The sequence below is a fragment of the Polyodon spathula genome, chromosome 7 (assembly GCF_017654505.1).
Source record: "Polyodon spathula isolate WHYD16114869_AA chromosome 7, ASM1765450v1, whole genome shotgun sequence".
Lineage (NCBI taxonomy): Eukaryota > Metazoa > Chordata > Actinopteri > Acipenseriformes > Polyodontidae > Polyodon > Polyodon spathula.
In genome coordinates this window covers 18,161,807-18,181,074 of record NC_054540.1, presented here as the reverse complement: position 1 = coordinate 18,181,074, position 19,268 = coordinate 18,161,807, and the positions used below count along the sequence as shown (strand labels likewise).

The 19,268-nt window shown below is 36.7% G+C and overlaps 1 protein-coding gene across 1 annotated transcript; it reads right to left on the bottom strand.

Annotated features, from left to right (window-relative positions):
- Positions 1-689: 689 nt before the first annotated feature.
- Positions 690-18,904, bottom strand: cep83 (centrosomal protein 83). Its single transcript, XM_041254810.1, has 16 exons — positions 18,820-18,904; positions 17,590-17,852; positions 16,786-16,936; positions 16,511-16,603; positions 15,869-16,000; positions 14,608-14,859; positions 14,173-14,304; positions 9,896-10,010; positions 9,334-9,478; positions 8,355-8,504; positions 8,113-8,188; positions 7,426-7,583; positions 6,124-6,253; positions 5,906-6,009; positions 2,031-2,217; positions 690-1,463 (listed from the first exon to the last, which is right to left on the bottom strand). Exons 2-16 carry the CDS (start codon positions 17,721-17,723, stop codon positions 1,365-1,367), a joined length of 2,058 nt encoding a protein of 685 aa, XP_041110744.1. The 5' UTR covers positions 17,724-17,852; positions 18,820-18,904; the 3' UTR covers positions 690-1,364.
- Positions 18,905-19,268: the final 364 nt, after the last annotated feature.

Sequence of the window (19,268 nt, the reverse complement as noted above, 5' to 3'; positions counted from 1 at the left end):
TTTGGCATGGGTTTTTCAATTACAGATGATGTTTCTCTGTACTTGTTGATTATGCTTGAAAATTGAGCGTTGCGAGCTATTTCACTTAATGTGTTTCCTTCTTTATGCAAGTGAAGGTTGTTATAATAGTAGAAAACACTAGTGGAGGCTTTGAGTAATTGTTGATGCTCATAATGCAACATGTCTAAGACTTTTGCACAGGAGTGTATGTAAAAAAAGGGTTAACTGTCTGCAATTTGTATTAAGTACTGTAGACTTTTGCAAATCCAAACCACCTGAGACCAGACCATGTTCATATTAGTGATTTGTGTCAGAGTATTAAATTGTAGCCTGTGCTATAGGAAAAGTCTGTTTGATAAATATTTACATACCGTACTTATTACCATACAATTGTCAAGTTTCTACAGATGTACTGTGATAGCATGGTTAGAATAATATGCACATTTTTAGATTCCTAGGGATTGGATGAGAGAGATAGTCAGCTTCTTGCATGTACTGTTGTGGAGGTTGTACAATATGTAATTATTTGTATATATGCAAAATTACAATGATAAACACTACCATTTTAAATCAAATTTCTGTTGTGAAAAATGGGTTATACAGTATTGAATGCACAACATTTAAATAGGATATAAAGCTGATTTTACTTAAAACAAACAAAAAAAAATGACAGCTTAGAAAACATTTAAATACAACCTAGTACTAATATTTAAATGTGCAAAACAAATTAAAAAATCATATTCTTCTGTATTTTATTATTGAATATGTGCATGTTTCACTAAATGTTACGGGAGATGAAAATCCTGAAGAGACATTAATTAGACTATTTCAAAACTGATACTTGATCACAAATAAAATAACTAATTCTTTTAAAGTACACGGTCATCAACAAAATAATTCCAATAAATCTTGGAGTTACTACTATCTCTTCGTAGATTTCACATTTTTCTTTCTGAAAAATGCACACAATATGTTAATGTTTTTAATGGTCTTTTTTTTCATAGCATTTTTAAAAAATTGATGAATGTCTTCCACTTTATTCCATGCTGGACTTCCTGTTGAAGGAATGTAGCCAGCAAACATGAGCTGCTTAAAAATAGATGTATGTATTTGTGGAGTTAGGATTTAAAACCCAATGTTTGTAAAACATAAAAATAACTTTTCAAATATATTAAAAAAAAAAAAAAGTGTTACTATTAAAACATTATAATTCATTGTAAAGTTTATATTGACACTGTTTAGTGATTTTGCTGGGACAGAAAGAAAAAAATATTTAGACCACACAATCAGCTTTGGATCTGCAGTTTCTTATAACTTATCCATCATGTCTTTTCTGTGTAAAAATGCTTCTTGCCTTTCACATTCTAGGGTGCTCCAAGTTCCTCCAGCTGTTGCTGCTGTGTAGTCTCCAGATCTTCTAGTCGTTTGCGCAAAAGGAACAGTTCACTCTGATGTTGCTCTTCCTAAAATAAAGTTAAAAAATGTGTATATGTATATTTTAATTTTAAAAGGATCTGACAAGAATTTCACATACAACATATTTAACATAAAAGTTAGATATTTAGTGATACTAAAAATAAACATTGCATGACTGTGTGCGTTAGCAGAAATACATTATAAAACAGAAAAACACTTTTACATTCTTCTTTTTATAGTCAAAATATTTTTTGACATAATTACCAAGATCCTTTTTAGTACTAGGACTAGACTGTTTAATTTAAAAGTTTTTGACATTGTTAAATCAAGTTAATCTCAATGTATGTTTTTTCAAAACATTCGGATAACAACATTTACATTATGAAGCAACCTCATTGCAATAAACCACACAGATAACATTTTAGACTATTGATACAAGCATGTATCCAAGTTATGAACCGCTGGTTGTAACGTTCAGTTGTGAAGCCTGCTTGACTTCTATTATGAGCAAACTCAGTCTCTAGGAAAGTATTTTACGTTGTTTCAAATATTCACTATTTATTCTGTAGGCCAACCGAATTAGTGTGCACAAAGTAAGAAATGCCGATACTCACTTGGAGATTAGATATTGCCATTTGAGCTCCTGGGACCAACGTGGATGACAGAAAACTGGCTGAATTGTTAATTCCAGCCGTTATCATGTGTGGTCCTAGAATAAGCCTGCGAAATTCATTATGCCTCCGCTGTATATCCTTTAGCCTTTTTTGAAGCTTAGCATGCTCTTCCGTATAGGTGTTCTGTCTGAGAGAACAGAAATAGGCAATAGTATTATAGTTAAGGCTGTGATTTTGTCACGGAAATTTATACAAAAATCATGGAGCAGTCAGGGTAAACTTGGTTAAAATCCCAGAGGAAGGGGGAAATGGTGTGTGAAGTCACACACAATATACTTACATAAAAGTACAAACAAATATTTATTATGGTTTTCATAACATCAATGCGAATCTATATGACAAACTGATAATTTAATTCAAGTACTTTAACCCTCTAAATCTGTAAGCTTGTATACAACTACAAACAAAAATGTTTCCTTTTATGTAACAGGTCGGTGAGTTTTCATCCCAGCATTACAAGGCAGCACACAAATGTAGGTTTTACATACCTTCAGAAAGTAACATTTAAAAGTTAAAAAAAAAAAAAACCTGCTGTGGTAGTTTACAGCTTTTTTTTTAATTAGATTTTTATTTTATAACAGTTTACGATTATAATCTACCGGTATGTTGCACAATGAACAAAACAATAAGCCTCTGCTTTCATGAAATGCATTTTTGGGGGTATTGTGCAGAATCTGTGACACTTTACCAGTCTTAATTATAGCTAGAGCTTCTGTTTTTGTTTTTATTCTGCTTTTTTTTTTTTTTTTTTTTTTTTTTTTTTTTTTTTTTTTATTTGAGTTTTCTATAGATTGTTTTTTTCGGGGCTTTCGTTTTTGATATACTGTATGAAATTAGTGTTTTTGGTTACTTTCCAAAATGCTTGTGTTTTTTTTTTCTGTCAAAATATTTATAGTAACTCGACAGTACTTAAGTTGTACCTTCTTTCCTTTGTTGTTTTCCACAAAGAAATCCCTATGGTCACCGGCACATTCTTCTGGGGTTTTTGTGCGTAGACCTTTTTTTTACATTTTGCCACAATTCTGTTTTAAATCCTCTGTATCTTAACTGTAATACAGCTTTAAATCACGCTAACAAGCCTCCATTCCTGGTTTGAAATCTTGCAAGTGGAGTCTCCAATGGGCATGTAGGAATGTGCTGTCACTCAGTCGTTGGGGCAGGTTTAAAGCATTCAGAATAAATCAATGACAGATATGAGTCAGGAAGGCGGTACACTGCCCAGCAGCACTGGGAAATGTATTTATTATTATTTTTGTAGTAGGTTTTATTTTTTTAATGGGAAAAGGGTAAAGTCAACGTGAATTGATTACCCATTTGCACAGTTTTGCCAGTGTTTTCCTGTTTTTATTGGCTACCCACCGATTTCATTTTTTTGTATCGGGGGTGTTTTATTGGGTTGTGCAGGTTAAAAACGAAAATCAGAAGCCCTAATTACAGCACACTCAATGCCTGGTTACTGCAGGCCATTTTTAATCTGAAACTACAGAGCTGCTCTTGAGGTTTGCATGTTGACCTCAAGCCCGTAAACTGACAGTCGAAAATAACTTCTCATGCCAAACAGCAGACATAAGAGATTAGAGAGAGCAACTTGTGATGCATCTCACATGTCAACACCACAATGTACTGAACTATTCTCTGAAATGAAAAATAAAATAAATTTAAAAAATATATCCATGCTAACATACATACACAGATAACTGCGATTTATGTATAACATATGGCACTGCATGTTTGATATTGGCTATGGTCCAAACAATCTGTTAATTAACTCATTTTTGGAGCTCCACTTCTGTCCTCGCCCTTCTTACTGTATGTACATTTCTACCTTACACGCTAACCTCTCATACATAGTCACAAAAATTGACACCCAACACTAATTATACCATAATTTAAGGTAACCGATTAAGGATAAGCATTTAGTAAACATGAACCACTTTTTAATGAAAAGTCTCTAGTAATTTAACAAATAATCTATCAAAAAACAATCCAGTTTATTTTGTTTAAAGTATTGGCACCCTTGCTTTAGTATTCGATCTTGCATATTTCCTACAGCTCAGACTGAATGGATACACAATGGTTGGCTACAGTTTTTTTTTTTTTCAGATCTAGCGATGTGCAGGCCATTCCAGAACTTTTATCTAGTTTTCTTCAAGAATTCCAGAGTTGTCTTAGCCGTATGCTTTGGGTCATTGTGTTGGAAGCTAATCAGCCAATCAGCCTTTGAACAGATGGTATCATTGTACTTTGTAGAATGTTTTGATACATGGCTGCATTCATTCAATCTTCAAAATCAGATGTTTGTAATCCACGACCTAATGAAACCAGGGGTTTACAATCCATGTGTCCCTCGGCCTGGCAGACTGCAGAACTTGCAATAAACATTGTGGTTAAAAAAAAAGTTTAACTTATAGAAGCCCAATTAGGAATTACTTTTATATTCAAACATTATAAATTATTTTTCTCCGACACGTTAAACCATCAGAAAGTGTGTATTTTGGTCGTTGTCATAATTAGTGGCTAATGTTAACTAAATGCTTGTATTTTTTGAATTACATTTAGTACAGGGTGTCAATACTTTTGTCTGCTACTGTATACTGCCACTGCCCAAACTGCCACTTCAGAAATACTTACCCACTAGTAATGTCACATGACGATAAGGCTAGACCATAACATCAGACAGACAGTGTATATGATACATTGTGATTCCTGCATTTCATCCAATTAATTATATGTAGTCTATAAATATGCAATACAGCGTGTATGTGGATAAGCGAATGTTAACCCTTTGTGGTCCTATGCCGGACCAGGTCCGACATTACAATTTTTCCTTTCTGGTCCGATTTTGGATACTGTCCGGCGTCAATGTCGGTTTTTCTCCGGAAAAAGACTAGCACAGCTTTCAGTGGCTTTGAGGCCGGAAAAAAACAATATGCACAGTCCCTTCACCAAAGACATAACACAGACATGAACAAACAAGATCGCTGCTTCCGCATCCAGCACTGAAAGAAAATCACAGACATTTGCCAAGCTTTTTGAGATGTTACAATAATAAAATAATGACTTGGATAGCATTATTGAGGAGTTTGGTGATAAATCGAGTGATCGGGAGATGACTTATCAGTATGCATGAGCATGAAGAGATATGTGATAAATACAGAGAACAAGGAGTGGGGCAGGGCTGGAGATGCAGTACTGAGTGTTCTATTTATATACAGTGCCTTTTAAACCATGTTTTACTGTGAATAAAATTACTTTTAAACAACAGCGTGTGTAAAATAAACAGCTTGTGTGAAAATAAATTAGACCCGACCTTCCTGATAGGCACTGAATAAATGGATCACAAAGGGTTAATGTCCATGATTACAATAATATATTTAACTTATGGATACAATTCTACAATAATAAAATACACGTGTAGTGTATTTTTTACAATATGTTTTATTTTAAATTAATTTGCCGTGTATGCAGTTTGCCTTTCATTCCTAGATTAACCCCCAATCATAAGATCTTTCATTTTAACATTAAACAAAGTGAAATTTGTTTTAAAAATCTCAGGTCTGCCTTCTTCCTCTCGAAAGCCTAGAATTAAAAAGTACAGTACTAGGATAATGAATACTGATATATGTATTATGTTTGGCATATTAAATATGTAGTGCTCAATATAAAAGTGCCATGAAAAACATTAAACTTTTCATTTCATGCAAAAATGCATTTGCGTTTCAGAAAGGCTTTGCATTTTTTCAATGCAGGTGGCTAGATGGGCTCATGTAAAACCAAAAGAAAAAGAGGCAATTTAATGTGAAAATGAAAATTACTTGTTTAAGGTGCTTTTCTCAATTTCTAATTCTTCTTTCTTTGCTTCCAGTAGCTGGATCGTATCTCGCAATCTCTTCTGTTTATTTTCATTTAGTGTCTTTCTCTGCAGAAATAAATAAATAAATATCAGTCTCATCTCCAAAAGTGTTACTTAACAGAGTTGCCACTCTATCACGTGTTCCCAATTGCAAGAAGTGTGTGGGTAGTTACAAGACACCTTTTTCTGTGCAAGTGCAGCTCGCTGCAGCTTCTCCTTGGCTTGACAGTACTTCTCTTCTAGTGTAGAGGAACATTCCTGCAGTTTGTGTTTCTCTTCTAGCCATTCTATACGTCTATCTTCAAGAACTCTTCAAATAAAAAATGGGAATGTTAGGACACACAAAACATAACCACGTTAACATTTGCTACAACAATGCAGTGAAAGCCCTCATATTGCTGTAATTTGGTACAGCTGTAATGCTGCCAACTAGAAGGCACTGTCATCTGTCATCAATGAAATATAATGCCAGACCATTGATAAAAATGATTTGCTGGGCTCAAAACTTTGGCTCCCCACTATAAAATATAAATTGCACTTTGGTTATAGCTGTGGTGAGTGATTAGTGATGAATATTGTAAAGGATTATTGTTACTACTGGTTAAATATTTGCAATAACTCAATATGTAAACCTCTAGTAGATTCCAACTGAGAATTGTAACAATTTATCAATTACTTTGTGGAATGCTTTAAAAGTTTTAAACTGTAAGAAATATATAAAGCCACAGAAAGAAAATAACAAAACAGAAAGAAATCATATTAACAATATTGAACGAAATAATAGGCACATTTCTGATTGAAATGTTACTAAATGCTTCAAAAAGGGGTGATCCTAGGCTTTCAAATCCATTTTAACACCATTACCACATTATGTTTTTGCATTTGCCTGTTTTGCTGATTTTTTTCAAGTTCCCCCTCTACAGAGTTAAATAAAAACCCTATGACATAATCTGTTACATCAAGTTGACTGTCTTGCTTTATCAAGGAAACACACCACAGGAGGTATACAGTAATGTTTGCAAAAATACATAACTACAATAAATATTTTTTCTTGATATTAGATAACCAGTTGAGCACTTGATAATGCTATTAAGAAGAAAAAAAAAAAAGATTTTAAAACTTTGGTTTTAACATTCACATACATACAAAATTCACCATTTTGAAAAGTAGCTGCTACCAGTGTACACTTTCTAGTGAAGGTTTGTCATAACCCAATAATCACCTCAGCCTCTTATATGTATGTATTTATGCATGTTCAAGGACACAACAACAAAGACAACAACATCTGAAAGTAATAGATATTTCAAAGTCTTAAAAGAGAAAGGACATCAGTTTTAAAATAAATGCCCTCCTTAGATTTCAGTGTTTGGGCTTTTTTCTTAAAGTTCAGCTCTATGACAAATGTATTTGCTTAGGGTCGATAAAAACGTTTCAAGTATTTTGCCAATTTCACAAGTAATAAAAACAGAATTAAGGGTGTACTTTTCTGCTTCCTGCTGTGCCTTTTCTGCTTGGCTTCTTGCATTTCGTAATTCCTCTTTTACTCGTTCAAGCATCTCACGCAGTTTCAGATTGGCATCAAGTAAGTCGCTTTCTGAATGTGACAGTGCTGTCACTTGAATTTGGAGGTCATGGTTTTGCTGTGAAGAGAAAGAAAATGTCATAAAATATTTTAAATTGTACAAGTATATGGTATCCCAACACTAGTGTATACTGTCAGACAATGCTTGTGCATACGGTAAAAGTAATCACATATAGTAATTAATCATGAACTATCACCCCTCATATTGTATACTCATACTATATCTTGACTGCAGTCGGACTGCTTGCTGCGGATTCACACAAAACATTCTCAAAATCAAAGATGTTTCAAGTAAATGTAATACCATAGTCAAGTGTTTTCTGTCATTTTATATTTATTCTTTTATCTAATCTTGATTTTGATGTCATACATTTTGGTTCATTATTCGAAATGTAATAAATGCATATTCCGTGTAACAGGATACAGTGGGGGCACCCGTATACACATAGTTTAGTAAAAGTTTTACATAAACAGCCTTTAAAAACCTTGGAAACTTAAATTATAATAACAATTATTTCATGGCAAAAAAAATGGTTATTTTGTGGAACACCTATAATACCGAGTGAACAGACATTTGTAAACCATACCTGTCTAAGATCAGCATTCTCATTTTTCTCTCTCTCAAGGTCTTCCAGGAGAAGCCCTTGTTGTTGCACTTTAGCCCTGAAAGTTAGATATAAAACATACTATGTGTAGAACTTTTTGGCAAGGGAATTCAAGCTATAAAGCATTTTGTTCCTTAAAATAAAATATGACGTTTCAAGAAAGAAGTACAAGTAGACATTCTGTCAAGGATTATGTCCAAGTAGTCAAATTCATTTATGGCTACCTAAGGTTTTGGACTTCCTTTTTTGCTGACTCTTCAGTTAATTGCACAGCCTGCATTTTCTCTTCCCACTGTTCTTGTTCTGAACGCCCTGCAGCTTCCTGTAGTGCTTTCTGCTGCTCCAAGTCAGCAACTCGGTTTTCCAACTCCTGCCTATATCAATGAGAAAGGGTCTCGTTAAAATGAATGCATTGTCTATTTTTAGAAAGTCAAAATGTGGCAGGAGACGAGAAGGAGATGTAGTTCTTGAAGTGTAGTACAGGACTACATCCCCCAAAATGCCTTGGGGTTAGAATTACAGCCAGGATGGGAAATACCTGCCTATAAAAGCAGGACAAAATGTTTGTGTGCTGTCTGTGTGAATGCTGAGGCCTCTGTGTGAAGCCTGGGAGTAAAGTTTAAAAAGATGCGTGTGTAAACCTGTGTGTCCTATGTAAAACTTGTGTTTGTGAACAAGTGTGTCTTGTTTGTTCCAGCGTTTCATCTGTGTGAATAGAAGTATGCAGAAAGTGGTTAAACTTGGTGAAGCCCTCAGCCCTGGTTTGCGCCCTTAAACAGTTGACCCAGACACCAGAACTGCAAGTTTAAGCGCTTTCTGTGCACTTTTATTCACACAGATTAAACACTGGAATAAAACAAAAGCCTACTTTCACAGTTCTGAACTATAGAACTGGACGGCTAAGCCAGTTACCGATTACAAAACACACTTGTTCACAAAGAAAAGTTTTACACAGGGTTACACACAGTATCTTTAAAGTTGTCCCCACATAGATTACAAAGTTTACTCCCAGGCTTTACACAGACAGCACACAAACATTTTACCCTGCTTTTATAGGCAGGTGTTTCCGATCCTGGCTTTAATTCTGGGGGATGTACTCCTGTACTACACCTCATGGACTAAATCTTCCTCTCTCCTCTCCCTACTCTGCCACACAAAAACACAATGTTTAGAAACAACAGAATTTAGAATTTGCCATCTTACTTTTCATCTTGAACTGCTGCAAGTTTTTGAAATTCTTCCTCCCTGATAGCTTGAACTTTGCGTATCAGCTCGCATTCCTTTTCTGCTACGTGGTTTTTGTGCCTTTCAATTGTGGTCTTCAGGATTTCAATATCAGACTGTAATCCTGTCCAAGCAAAAAAATTTAAATAAATAAATGGTTCAAGGAAAAAAAAGGTATGGTACACTATGCTTTATAACAAGGTATTGCGGTCCAGTCTAGGCCTTTGATTCCATCAAGTCCTAAATTAGTTCAGTGACTCTTAGCTGTTTCAAATACAATTATCAGGACTGGAATGGACACCGAGGGCCAAAGTTGTGAACCACTGCTTTAGGCTTTCAAATAAAAAAAGTATTTGAAATTGTGACATACAATCAGTGGCCTCCATATACCCTGAGATTATGATACATTCAATAACCAATTAAAACCTTATACTAAAAAGTGTGATATAAGTTTGTGTCTGCTTCAACGTTATCCAACAGGAAAGGATAACTTTATAGAAAGGAATTTATAAAAGGCATTTAAAAGCAAAAAGGCAATTACCATTGACTTGGCTCTGAAGGCTGTCCCTCTCTCTCTCCATTTCCCCCTTTGCTCGGGCAGCCTCTAGTTTGGTATTAGAAATTTCCAGTTTATGGGAATGTTTGAGTTCTTCCTTCTAATAATCAAGGAAATATCGACAGTTTGGCTGGGGAGACAATGCCTTTGCATGTGGCTAATGAATAGTCAAGATATACAAGATTCCTTTTTGTGATGCCACCTGCTGGGTGTATAACTGCACACAACCAAAACATTGTAGTACAGATGTTACCAAAACTATTTCAAAATTAGAAACCCACTTTGATATAGCACAGGTCCCCAGAATAAACTGCATTTACTAAAATATTAATTTAGAATTCTCCATGAATTACAAACTGAAACTGTATACAAATTAATGAAAAAAAATACACTTTATATACTTAAATATACACTATTTATATTTCAATAAATGAACTGGCAATTGGAGATGTACACAGTACACCATAAAAAATTATCCTCACTACATTGGCAGTTAACAGTGATGTGAGCTCAGCTTTCTTGGAATTTGCAGACATTAAAAGGAAAAAATCTGGTTGGTCTGGCAGTTCATTCCAGGGTCAGTCAGAAGCCAGCCAGCCAGGAAGGGGGTGGAGTCCCAATGTCTAAAGTCTTCGCCCTAAAGCGGTACGTGATGCGTCAGTCATGGATTGGAGGAGGCGTGACTAAACTAGCTATCGCAGGTGGAGTGACTAAGGGTATAATTTGATGTATTTACGAAACTGACGGATAAAGGAAAGGGACCGTGCAAATGTATCTTGAGTGTTAAGTGTTTTGTTTGTGGAATCTAACGGTCTGTTTTTCACTACTATACGGCTAACACAAGCCAGGAAGCTGTCGCTACAGGCCAGCATCAAGCCCGGACTGCACTTACACCACTTGTCACTGAATACCTTGCACCAGCAGCTGCACGCAGAGCACTCACTGTCAGGAGAAGTGGCCATGTCTGTGTTTGTGATTATTATTTCAGGACTGAACCCTGTGGTTTAAAACTGGCAACACACATGGTTGTGTAGAGCCAGTGTTTATTACTTAACGGTCTAAGCAGACAAAAGGAGAAATAAAAGAACTGTTTTGAACTGTGAACTTTGTGTTTGTCATTGTTAAAAGCACCTGAATCACCTGAGCACTGCAACCCACACGTTCACACCTGGTTACTATATTTTAAATTTTACTTGCAGCTTTAGTGTTTAAGAACATGCATCAGTATTAGAATATACCATAATATTGTGCATTATTGGACAATGGAAATTTGCAAATGATAAGCAATTTCTGTTTTTCCACTGCACAAAAAGTTTCTCGTTCTCTGAAATAAAAATATTAACCATCACTAATGGGTTATTCTCCTTTAAAAACCCCAAAACTGAAGCATGAATGCCAACAAACTCTCACGAGAGTGCATGAAGCAGTGCGAGTTGCCCCGACAAAAGCACACTGCGGCCATTTGCAAATTGTTTTACTTTTGAGTCTCGTGCCTCTGTAGCAACCGCGAAGACTGATGGTAAATATTTATATTTCAGAGAACCAGGGTTATGATAATAACCTAATGTTCTCTTACAAATAAGAAATATGAACCATCACTAATGGGTAAGTATACCCAATCTGTCGTGAGGACAGGCGCAAGACTCTTCTGAGCTAATGGCGCTAGCTGTCCTAAGGTAACTAGGTTACCCACCGATCAATCCATGGTTGAGGGGATGGCCTCCGAAGCAGCCCTCAGCACCCGTGATCCAAATCCAGGATACAGCGGATCCACAATGTTCATCCTGCAAAACCTTGTGGTCTCAGTAGTCCAGATGGTCCCTGGAGAAGGGGCCCTGGCCCTGTGGCAGCAATGTCCTAGGGCTGTTGCTTCAACTTTGGCACCTGCGGTTTCTTGCCAGGCGCGGTGCGCTGAAACCCCTTGTGCCTACCACGCCCTCGGCCCAATGTACCAGCAACTGCTAGAGCATCCTGTGGACCGCCCTGAGGCTGCCACTGTGGCCAGGGTGGTGGTCTCTGATATCACTGCCTCTTAGGCAGAGGTACAGGCTTAGGGGCAAGGTTATCAAACACCTTTGTTGCCTCTATTGCCGCCTTGGACCAAAGCAACATATCATCCACTGCAGGGCCGAAAGTATGCCCTGGTGTAATGGGCACGTCAAGCATAGGAGTCTTATTACCCTCCATCAACCTTGCTTGAGAAAGCCAGAACTGAAGGCGTGCTGCTACCAATGCTGCCATACTCCGCCCTGTTGCTTGGCTCAGGAGCTTCGCCAGCCGTAGCAACATGGGAGATATTAACTGCAGCTCAGTCGTCTGATCAGAGGCGAGTCCCACCTCAGCAGCGGAGCTCCAAATGTAGCACTGGTAAGCTACCAGGCCCGTATCGTAGTTGCGCAAATGCGCAACAAAGGCGTCAGCGGAGTAGGCTTTCTTTAGAAGTACCTCCATGACCCTACATTGCTTGTTCAGGCAAGCGGCGTCCTTGGACAGCATCGCCAGGTTCGCTGGCGGCGCCAATGCTGGTATGATCGATCCCACTGTGGGGAACTGGACCAGTCCCATCTTATCCCCCTCATGCACCCTAGAGGTCGTGCCTGACCTAGGGGTCGCAGGGGCCGTGGCCAGGTGTTGCCATGACTAGGTAAGCTCCTGCCAAAAATGTGGGTAGATGGGCGGGGCTTCAGATGGAATCTCCTTACACTTGTCAAACAATGAGCACCTTTCGGCCTTTGTGCTTGGCCATGGCACCCTAAGTGCTTCATTGGCTCGACGCATCAAGGGTATAAGCTCTCCAGGTAATGGAGGTAGGGGCAGCGAATCCGATGCCGCTTGTTCCTCCAATACAAACCCCTCTTGCTCCTCCGCTTCTTCCAAAGCAAGGACAGAGCCAGCATCCTCCATTTCCTCCCCCACGGACCCAACGTTAGTGCCAGCAACCTGGTACTGAAGTAGTTTAGGTACGAGGTATGAATATTACAGGTACCGAAACTAATTGAAAATGGCTCGGTACCAACCGCAAGTACCGTTGGTAACGTAACATCTGCACCATCCGTGGTTTTTATTTATTTATTTATTTTTCCAATGAGACTTCGGTACGGGACGCTAATACTCACCCGACCACCCCAGTACCGTACGCGTTATATATCGCGTCAATATAGAGTTGGTACCGAACACCTCCTCTAAGGTTGTGTCCACTCTGGTACCGAGGTACAAAGAAGAAGACGTTAACCTTGTGCTAAAGTACAACAGTAGTAAGGCAATCCCACAAAAGCAGATCTCACAAAAAGATGCACACCAGCTAACTGTACAGTCAAGAAGACTGTGTAACTGTAGAATGAGCAGTACGAATACTACACTCAAACATAGTTACCGGCTATCTCCAGCCGAAGATAGCCTCTGTACTACATCTGTAATACAGAGAGTCCTGTGAGCCCACAGAACTCGATCCTATTTTCTGCAAAACAAAGAAAAACCAGGGAAGTGAGTAAACAGTAACGTAACAGCACTGAATACACAAGATAAAGAAACTAGCCCAGGTAGGGATAACTAGCTCACGGCAGAAGTTTTTTTTTTTAAACATTTTTAAAATTTTTTTTTTTAACCACAGTAGATATTATCTACCAAATGAAAAAACACTGTTATAAGACAGAAACCTGCAAAAAACAATTTAATAAGAGACATAAATCGAGTAAGTAAAGAAAACTTAGTTCTGATGCTTTCACTCTTAGTGAAAAAAGGAATAGAGAATTTGCAAATGGCCGCAGTGTGCTTTTGTCGGGGAAACTCGCACTGCGTCATGCACTCTCGCGAGAGTTTGTTGGCGTACGTGCTTCAGTTCTTGGGTTCTTAAAGGGGACTAACCCATTAGTGATGGTTCATATTTTGTATTTGTAAGAGAACAACTTGGGTTTTATTTGACAAATATGTGGAACAAACTATTTGATCAATTCCCTGGTGTGGCTGTCCTAACCACCAGCTGAAAAGAGAATAACAATTTCTCACACTGGTTAATTAGTTCAAATGGCAGTCACTCAAAACACTAAATCAACTAGCCACACACCAACATTCTGTAAAAATATGTAAGAGGCGTGTGAATATTTGTGAATTAGCTATCCACAGTTAATAAAGATCAAATGGAAATTACTGAATCAGTCTACTCGACTCAACTCCACTGGGTAAGTCACTTATTGCAAGAACTGCTAAAAGTTCAGTTTTAAATATATAATTAAAAAAAAAAAAAGGATTTAAGATACACTTACACTGTTAGTAAGGGCGTTGACCTCTCGCTCAGCCTTGTGCAGTTTGCTAGTTAGTTGTGTATTTTGTTCGTGGCTTAGCTGTAGTTCTTTCTCAAAGCGCTCCAGCTGCAGTCTCAAGGATTGTTTCTCTGCCTTGAAATAAAATGAGATTGTTTTCAGCAACAAAGCTATCAAAAGTAACTTTACTAAAAGCAAGTTTTGCACATTATAGTGCAGTATATCTCTGTAATGAATGAATAACTTAATTCAGCACATATCTGAACTGTATAACTACACCAAATAAGAACCAAAAGCTAAAGCAGGAAACATTTGTTATTATAAAACACATCTAATTTTAGACATATAGTGATGGAACATTTTAAATTAAGAGCGACCTCAGACACAGTTTAATTTTAGCACAAGAAAAAAACTTTTGTAAACAGTTCATTGACATACCTCCAAAGACTTGAGTGCAGTCTGAGCCTCAGCCAGTTGCCGCACCTGTATTCTCTGAACATTTTCTGCCTGTGCTCCCGAGTTGTCTCTCTCAGCTCGTAACTCAGCGACCTCTGCTTCCAGGCTCCTTAACTTTTGTAACAGCTGAGCCTTTTCTCGGAGGAGCGATTCAACTCTCTTGTTGTCTCTAGAAGGATCCATGCTCAGCAGCTGGTTACTCAGGTCCTGTTTGTCTAGTTCTAATCTGGAAATCTGATTTAAACATTGCAAAAATAAATTCCCGACTACTACGACTACTACTACTACAAGTGATGCTATATTCTGCAAGTAAAGTTGATATGGACATTTAAAACAGCCCAGAATTTTATGTAACATTAGTTATTAAGTGTAACCATCTTTTTTTTTTAAATACATAATGATTTTATTATAGAATTAAAATATATGTTGTGCCCATACTGTTATCAAAATGAATATGATTATGAATGTTTCACGTTTTGTATACATATGAAAAAACTTTAGGTCATAACATTTACTATGCAGTCAACAGGGGAGGTCTAAGTATACAGATGGGGATAAATTAAGAGCTATTCCACCGGGAAATAGTAACAGTGAACCAAAAACATTAATGAGTTTGGAAACACAGAGAAATAGCACTTCAGTGCTTGACAAAGGACATTGCTACCCTCCGTGTTCTATTAAAATACAATACATGCTAATCTCTAAATGTGAGGTTTTTATTTTCTTCTAATTGCTTAATTAATCATGTTGTACAATTAACAGATATACTGCATGTTACAAATCCATTCATTTATTTCTATTAAATTCTATATATGTTCTAATTATTTGTTTGGTACCTGAATTCATGTCTGGTGACAAATAACACACAGTATATTTACTCAAAGTGCAAGTGGGAATTATTGGGTTAAACAGTGATAACATGTTTAGGTTTACTGAAGCATATTCAGTAATCTTCTAATATATTAACCTTAAACGGCTATGCCTGAAGAATGTGTATAATTGTTTGATTTAATGTATAGCTTTTACTGTATGTACAGATGTTTATCTTTCTCACACTTCAATTAATGTTAGATGGCAAGTTAAAACCACACCTAAACTGCTGCTTTTAACTGAAGCGTTTGTCAAATGATAAACAAAGAGAGATCACATAATAAACACAAATGAAATGAAATGAAAGTAAAACTACTAGGTACAATCACCGAATCAGGTTCAAAGGAAACCACTTTTTTTTTTGTTCACTCACCTCAGATTCATATCTGATTTTATTTTCTTCTAATATGCGCATGTGTGCCACCTCCTGGTGTTCAGATTCAGATTTCAGAAACGTGTAATCATAACGAAGTTTGTTGTAATCTGACCTGTACTTTTCTACTTCCTACAAAGAAAATACAGTTTTGAAAACCCATGTCACAATACAATAAAAACACAAAAATAAATTAACCCTTTCATGAAATATTATTTTTTTATTTGGGGAGAAAATGACAACCTCATGAGACTAGCATGCACTTATTTGTATCCGTCTTCATATGAGGTTCCAAGCATGAAAGGGTTAAGGAACACGATACAGTAAAATACACAGTGGCAAAGGTGGTAGAGCTAATTATCTAAACTGCTGTTTTCTTAAATTAAAATGTCTGTAAAGCAGTATAGTTTTAAATGAGTTAGTCAGTAAATGACATTAATGACATGCAAAATAAGAAGCTGATATGGCATGCATTAGTAGAAAGATTCAACACTGCTGAATAGTTGACTGGGCCACACTTATTTTTGAAAGCATAAGATACTAAAACCATTTAAATTTCTACAGCAACTTACGCCTAAGGCCATCTTTCTGTCAAGTCTTGAAAGGGTTAGGGCATGATTAACACAGGATATAACAACTAACCTCATCAAGTCTACTAAATCGCTCTCTCATTGGCACCTCTAGCTCCTGCTGAATTTGACCTCTTAATATTTCTAGCTTCTGTGGTGTGATAACCTGTAAAAGAGAAATGCTGCCATTTCAAAAAACCTTTGCTTCATGTGCCATCTTATATGTTAGAAAAAAAAAACTTGTGTGGTTATTTGGTTAACTGAATGTAACTGTGCACAACAGATCAGCAATGTTTTACTGCAGTTTATGCATCAGACTTATTTTTACATCTTGCAGGTCTGCTTTACCTGCATCTTCAGCTCCTCTAGTTCTCTGGTTTTATCCAACATCTCCCCACGCAGCTCAGCAAGCAGTAACTGAAATTTATCATGGACACTCTGTTTCTCAGCCAACATGCGTTTCAGATCATGTTGAGCCTTTGTATACTCGTCCTGTAGCCTATTATAACAATTACAAGATATTTTAATTGGTCCCTTAATGCACACAAATGTTTTTGCAACCATTTGCATTATTTCTCTTTCTTGCATGTTGACTTCCAACATTACTGTCTGCCATTGCAATGTGCAGTACAAAAACAGAACTACAGCCCTGGAAGAAAACAGAACAATTTAGCAATGCTCAACTGCAAAAAAAATTAACATTGTTTTCTCTTCCAATTTTTTTTTTTTTTTTTTTTTTTTAACTTGTATAATAACTAAAAACAAAATAAGTGGACAGCATTGCAATGATTGAAATTTAAAAAGACATGCATTTGTACACACACATATATATATATATATATATATATATATATATATATATATATATATATATATATATATATATATATATACACATATACACACACACACACATATATACATAAACACACAATCATATATATATCACATAAGATTACGTAAATTAGAGTAGTACGTTAATCATTATGAGTGCATTTGGATCTCTAAAATGTTACTTATTTTGTATTAAGTTAAAAAATGTACACTCCACACAGCCTTGAAAAACATTGTACAAAAGTGTACACATAAACTTAGGATTGGTGAAAGAATTAACAATAAAACAACTGGCACTGTGCATTATCAATGCCTTACCTTGTGTGTTCAGCTTTAAGTGTTTGATAATTAGTTTTGTGGTGCTCGCATCTCATTCTTTCATCAATCAGTATTTTCTGAAACTCCGTGTCAGACACTCCCAAACCTACAGGGTTATTACTTAAATAATCCATCTTTGGAAGTAGTGGAGCAGAAAGTGCCAGAACAGGATTCAACAAGCCAGAAGTCAATGATCTCCCAGAAGGGTTGTCTGTAATGGGCCTCGCCTCCCCACCTGGTGCTGTCCCAGAGGATTCAATTACCTGTTGCAAAAAAATAAATAAAAAACATGCCCACAAAATGAAGCGCTATATAAAAATCATTGTGAACTGTGTTAACACAAGTTTGAATTAAATTCATGTAATGATTTAGCAAACGTAGGGAAACCATTCTGGACTGATCCCTAACCAAAATCATGAAAAAAAAAACAAAAAAAAAACACACACACAATGTTTAACAGTTTACTTTGCAACTAAATACATTGCCATGAACGGCATGAGGACACAAGAGCCCCAGTGAAAATAAAAACAAAGCCGCGTAGGAAGGTTACAGTTGGCCAAGGTGCGGTAGCTTCTGAATTTGTTGTCTTGGCAACTGCCCAGCGCGACCATACTTTACATTTACAGAACTAATACATTTGGTAATATTAAGAAACGTGTAACGTTCCTTTTTAATTTGTTTCAGTAAACGCCAGGAGGTACTGTAAGCGTGATTTATCTTATAACTGATTCAGGCGATAAGACTGCTGTATCAATACCGAACGCCTGAACATTTTTGACAGTCTCTTTGTTGGGTCTCTTTGTTGGTAGTCAACAGTTGCAAAGTAAATTGGGTTATTTCATTTGCCACATATGTTTATTACACGAAAAGAACAGTAAGAAATGTATTTGAAAATAACGATAAAAACATCTAGTCTAAGGAGGTAAGGAACAGTAACCGTACGACAAGCTAACTTTAGACTTACGTGCTTTATATTAGCAGATATTAAGTTAGACGCAGAAACGTATTTAAACCCTCCATATATGTGTTATTTGTTGCGGCAGGGAAGTAAATAAGGTTGTGTCAGCTTCACAAAGTTCAGATATTTAAAAATGGCGCTTTTCCTCCCGCCGTTGCTAACCCAGAAATCCCAGGTCATAAACTAAACACTCGACATGTAATATTTCACCACATTTCTAATGTAATGTATAATCAGACAATAATAACGACATCTTATCAAATTTCCCCTACCTGAACAAGCTTCACTTCCAGATATCTAACTTCTTGGAATCAACAACAGCTGCTCCTGTCAGGCAGGAACTCCACAACAGAACAGCATCACGGGACCACCTAACGTCATCTTCAGCAAGCACACACAGCAACCAATAGAAAAAAGCACCATCTAGCGGACGTATTTTTACCAACACACAGATGCCTTTGTACTCATTAAAAAAAAAAAAACTGAAACTGAGAATTTATAACGTTGGTAAATATAACAGTTATTATTATTATTATTATTAGTCGTCTTAGTATTTGCGTGTCAATCCGGCGCGGGGGCTCATGCTAACCTTCTCTGTATCGAACCAATATTAGTTTGTGGGCTGCCAAAGTGAACAACTTCGACTGTGAACATTTTAACTCTTCTGAGTGCTTGTAGTTCCTGGCCTTAAATTAGGCAACAGTAGAGATGCTTGATGAAT

Coding starts and splice junctions, on each gene's coding strand:
- cep83 (XM_041254810.1), bottom strand. CDS start 17,723: ATGGATTATTTAAGTAATAACCCTGTAGGTTTGGGAGTGTCTGACACG. Junction 16,604..16,785: donor TAGAGGAGCTGAAGATGCAG/GTAAAGCAGACC, acceptor TCTCTTTTACAG/GTTATCACACCACAGAAGCT. Junction 7,584..8,112: donor AGAATGCTGATCTTAGACAG/GTATGGTTTACA, acceptor TTCTCTTCACAG/CAAAACCATGACCTCCAAAT.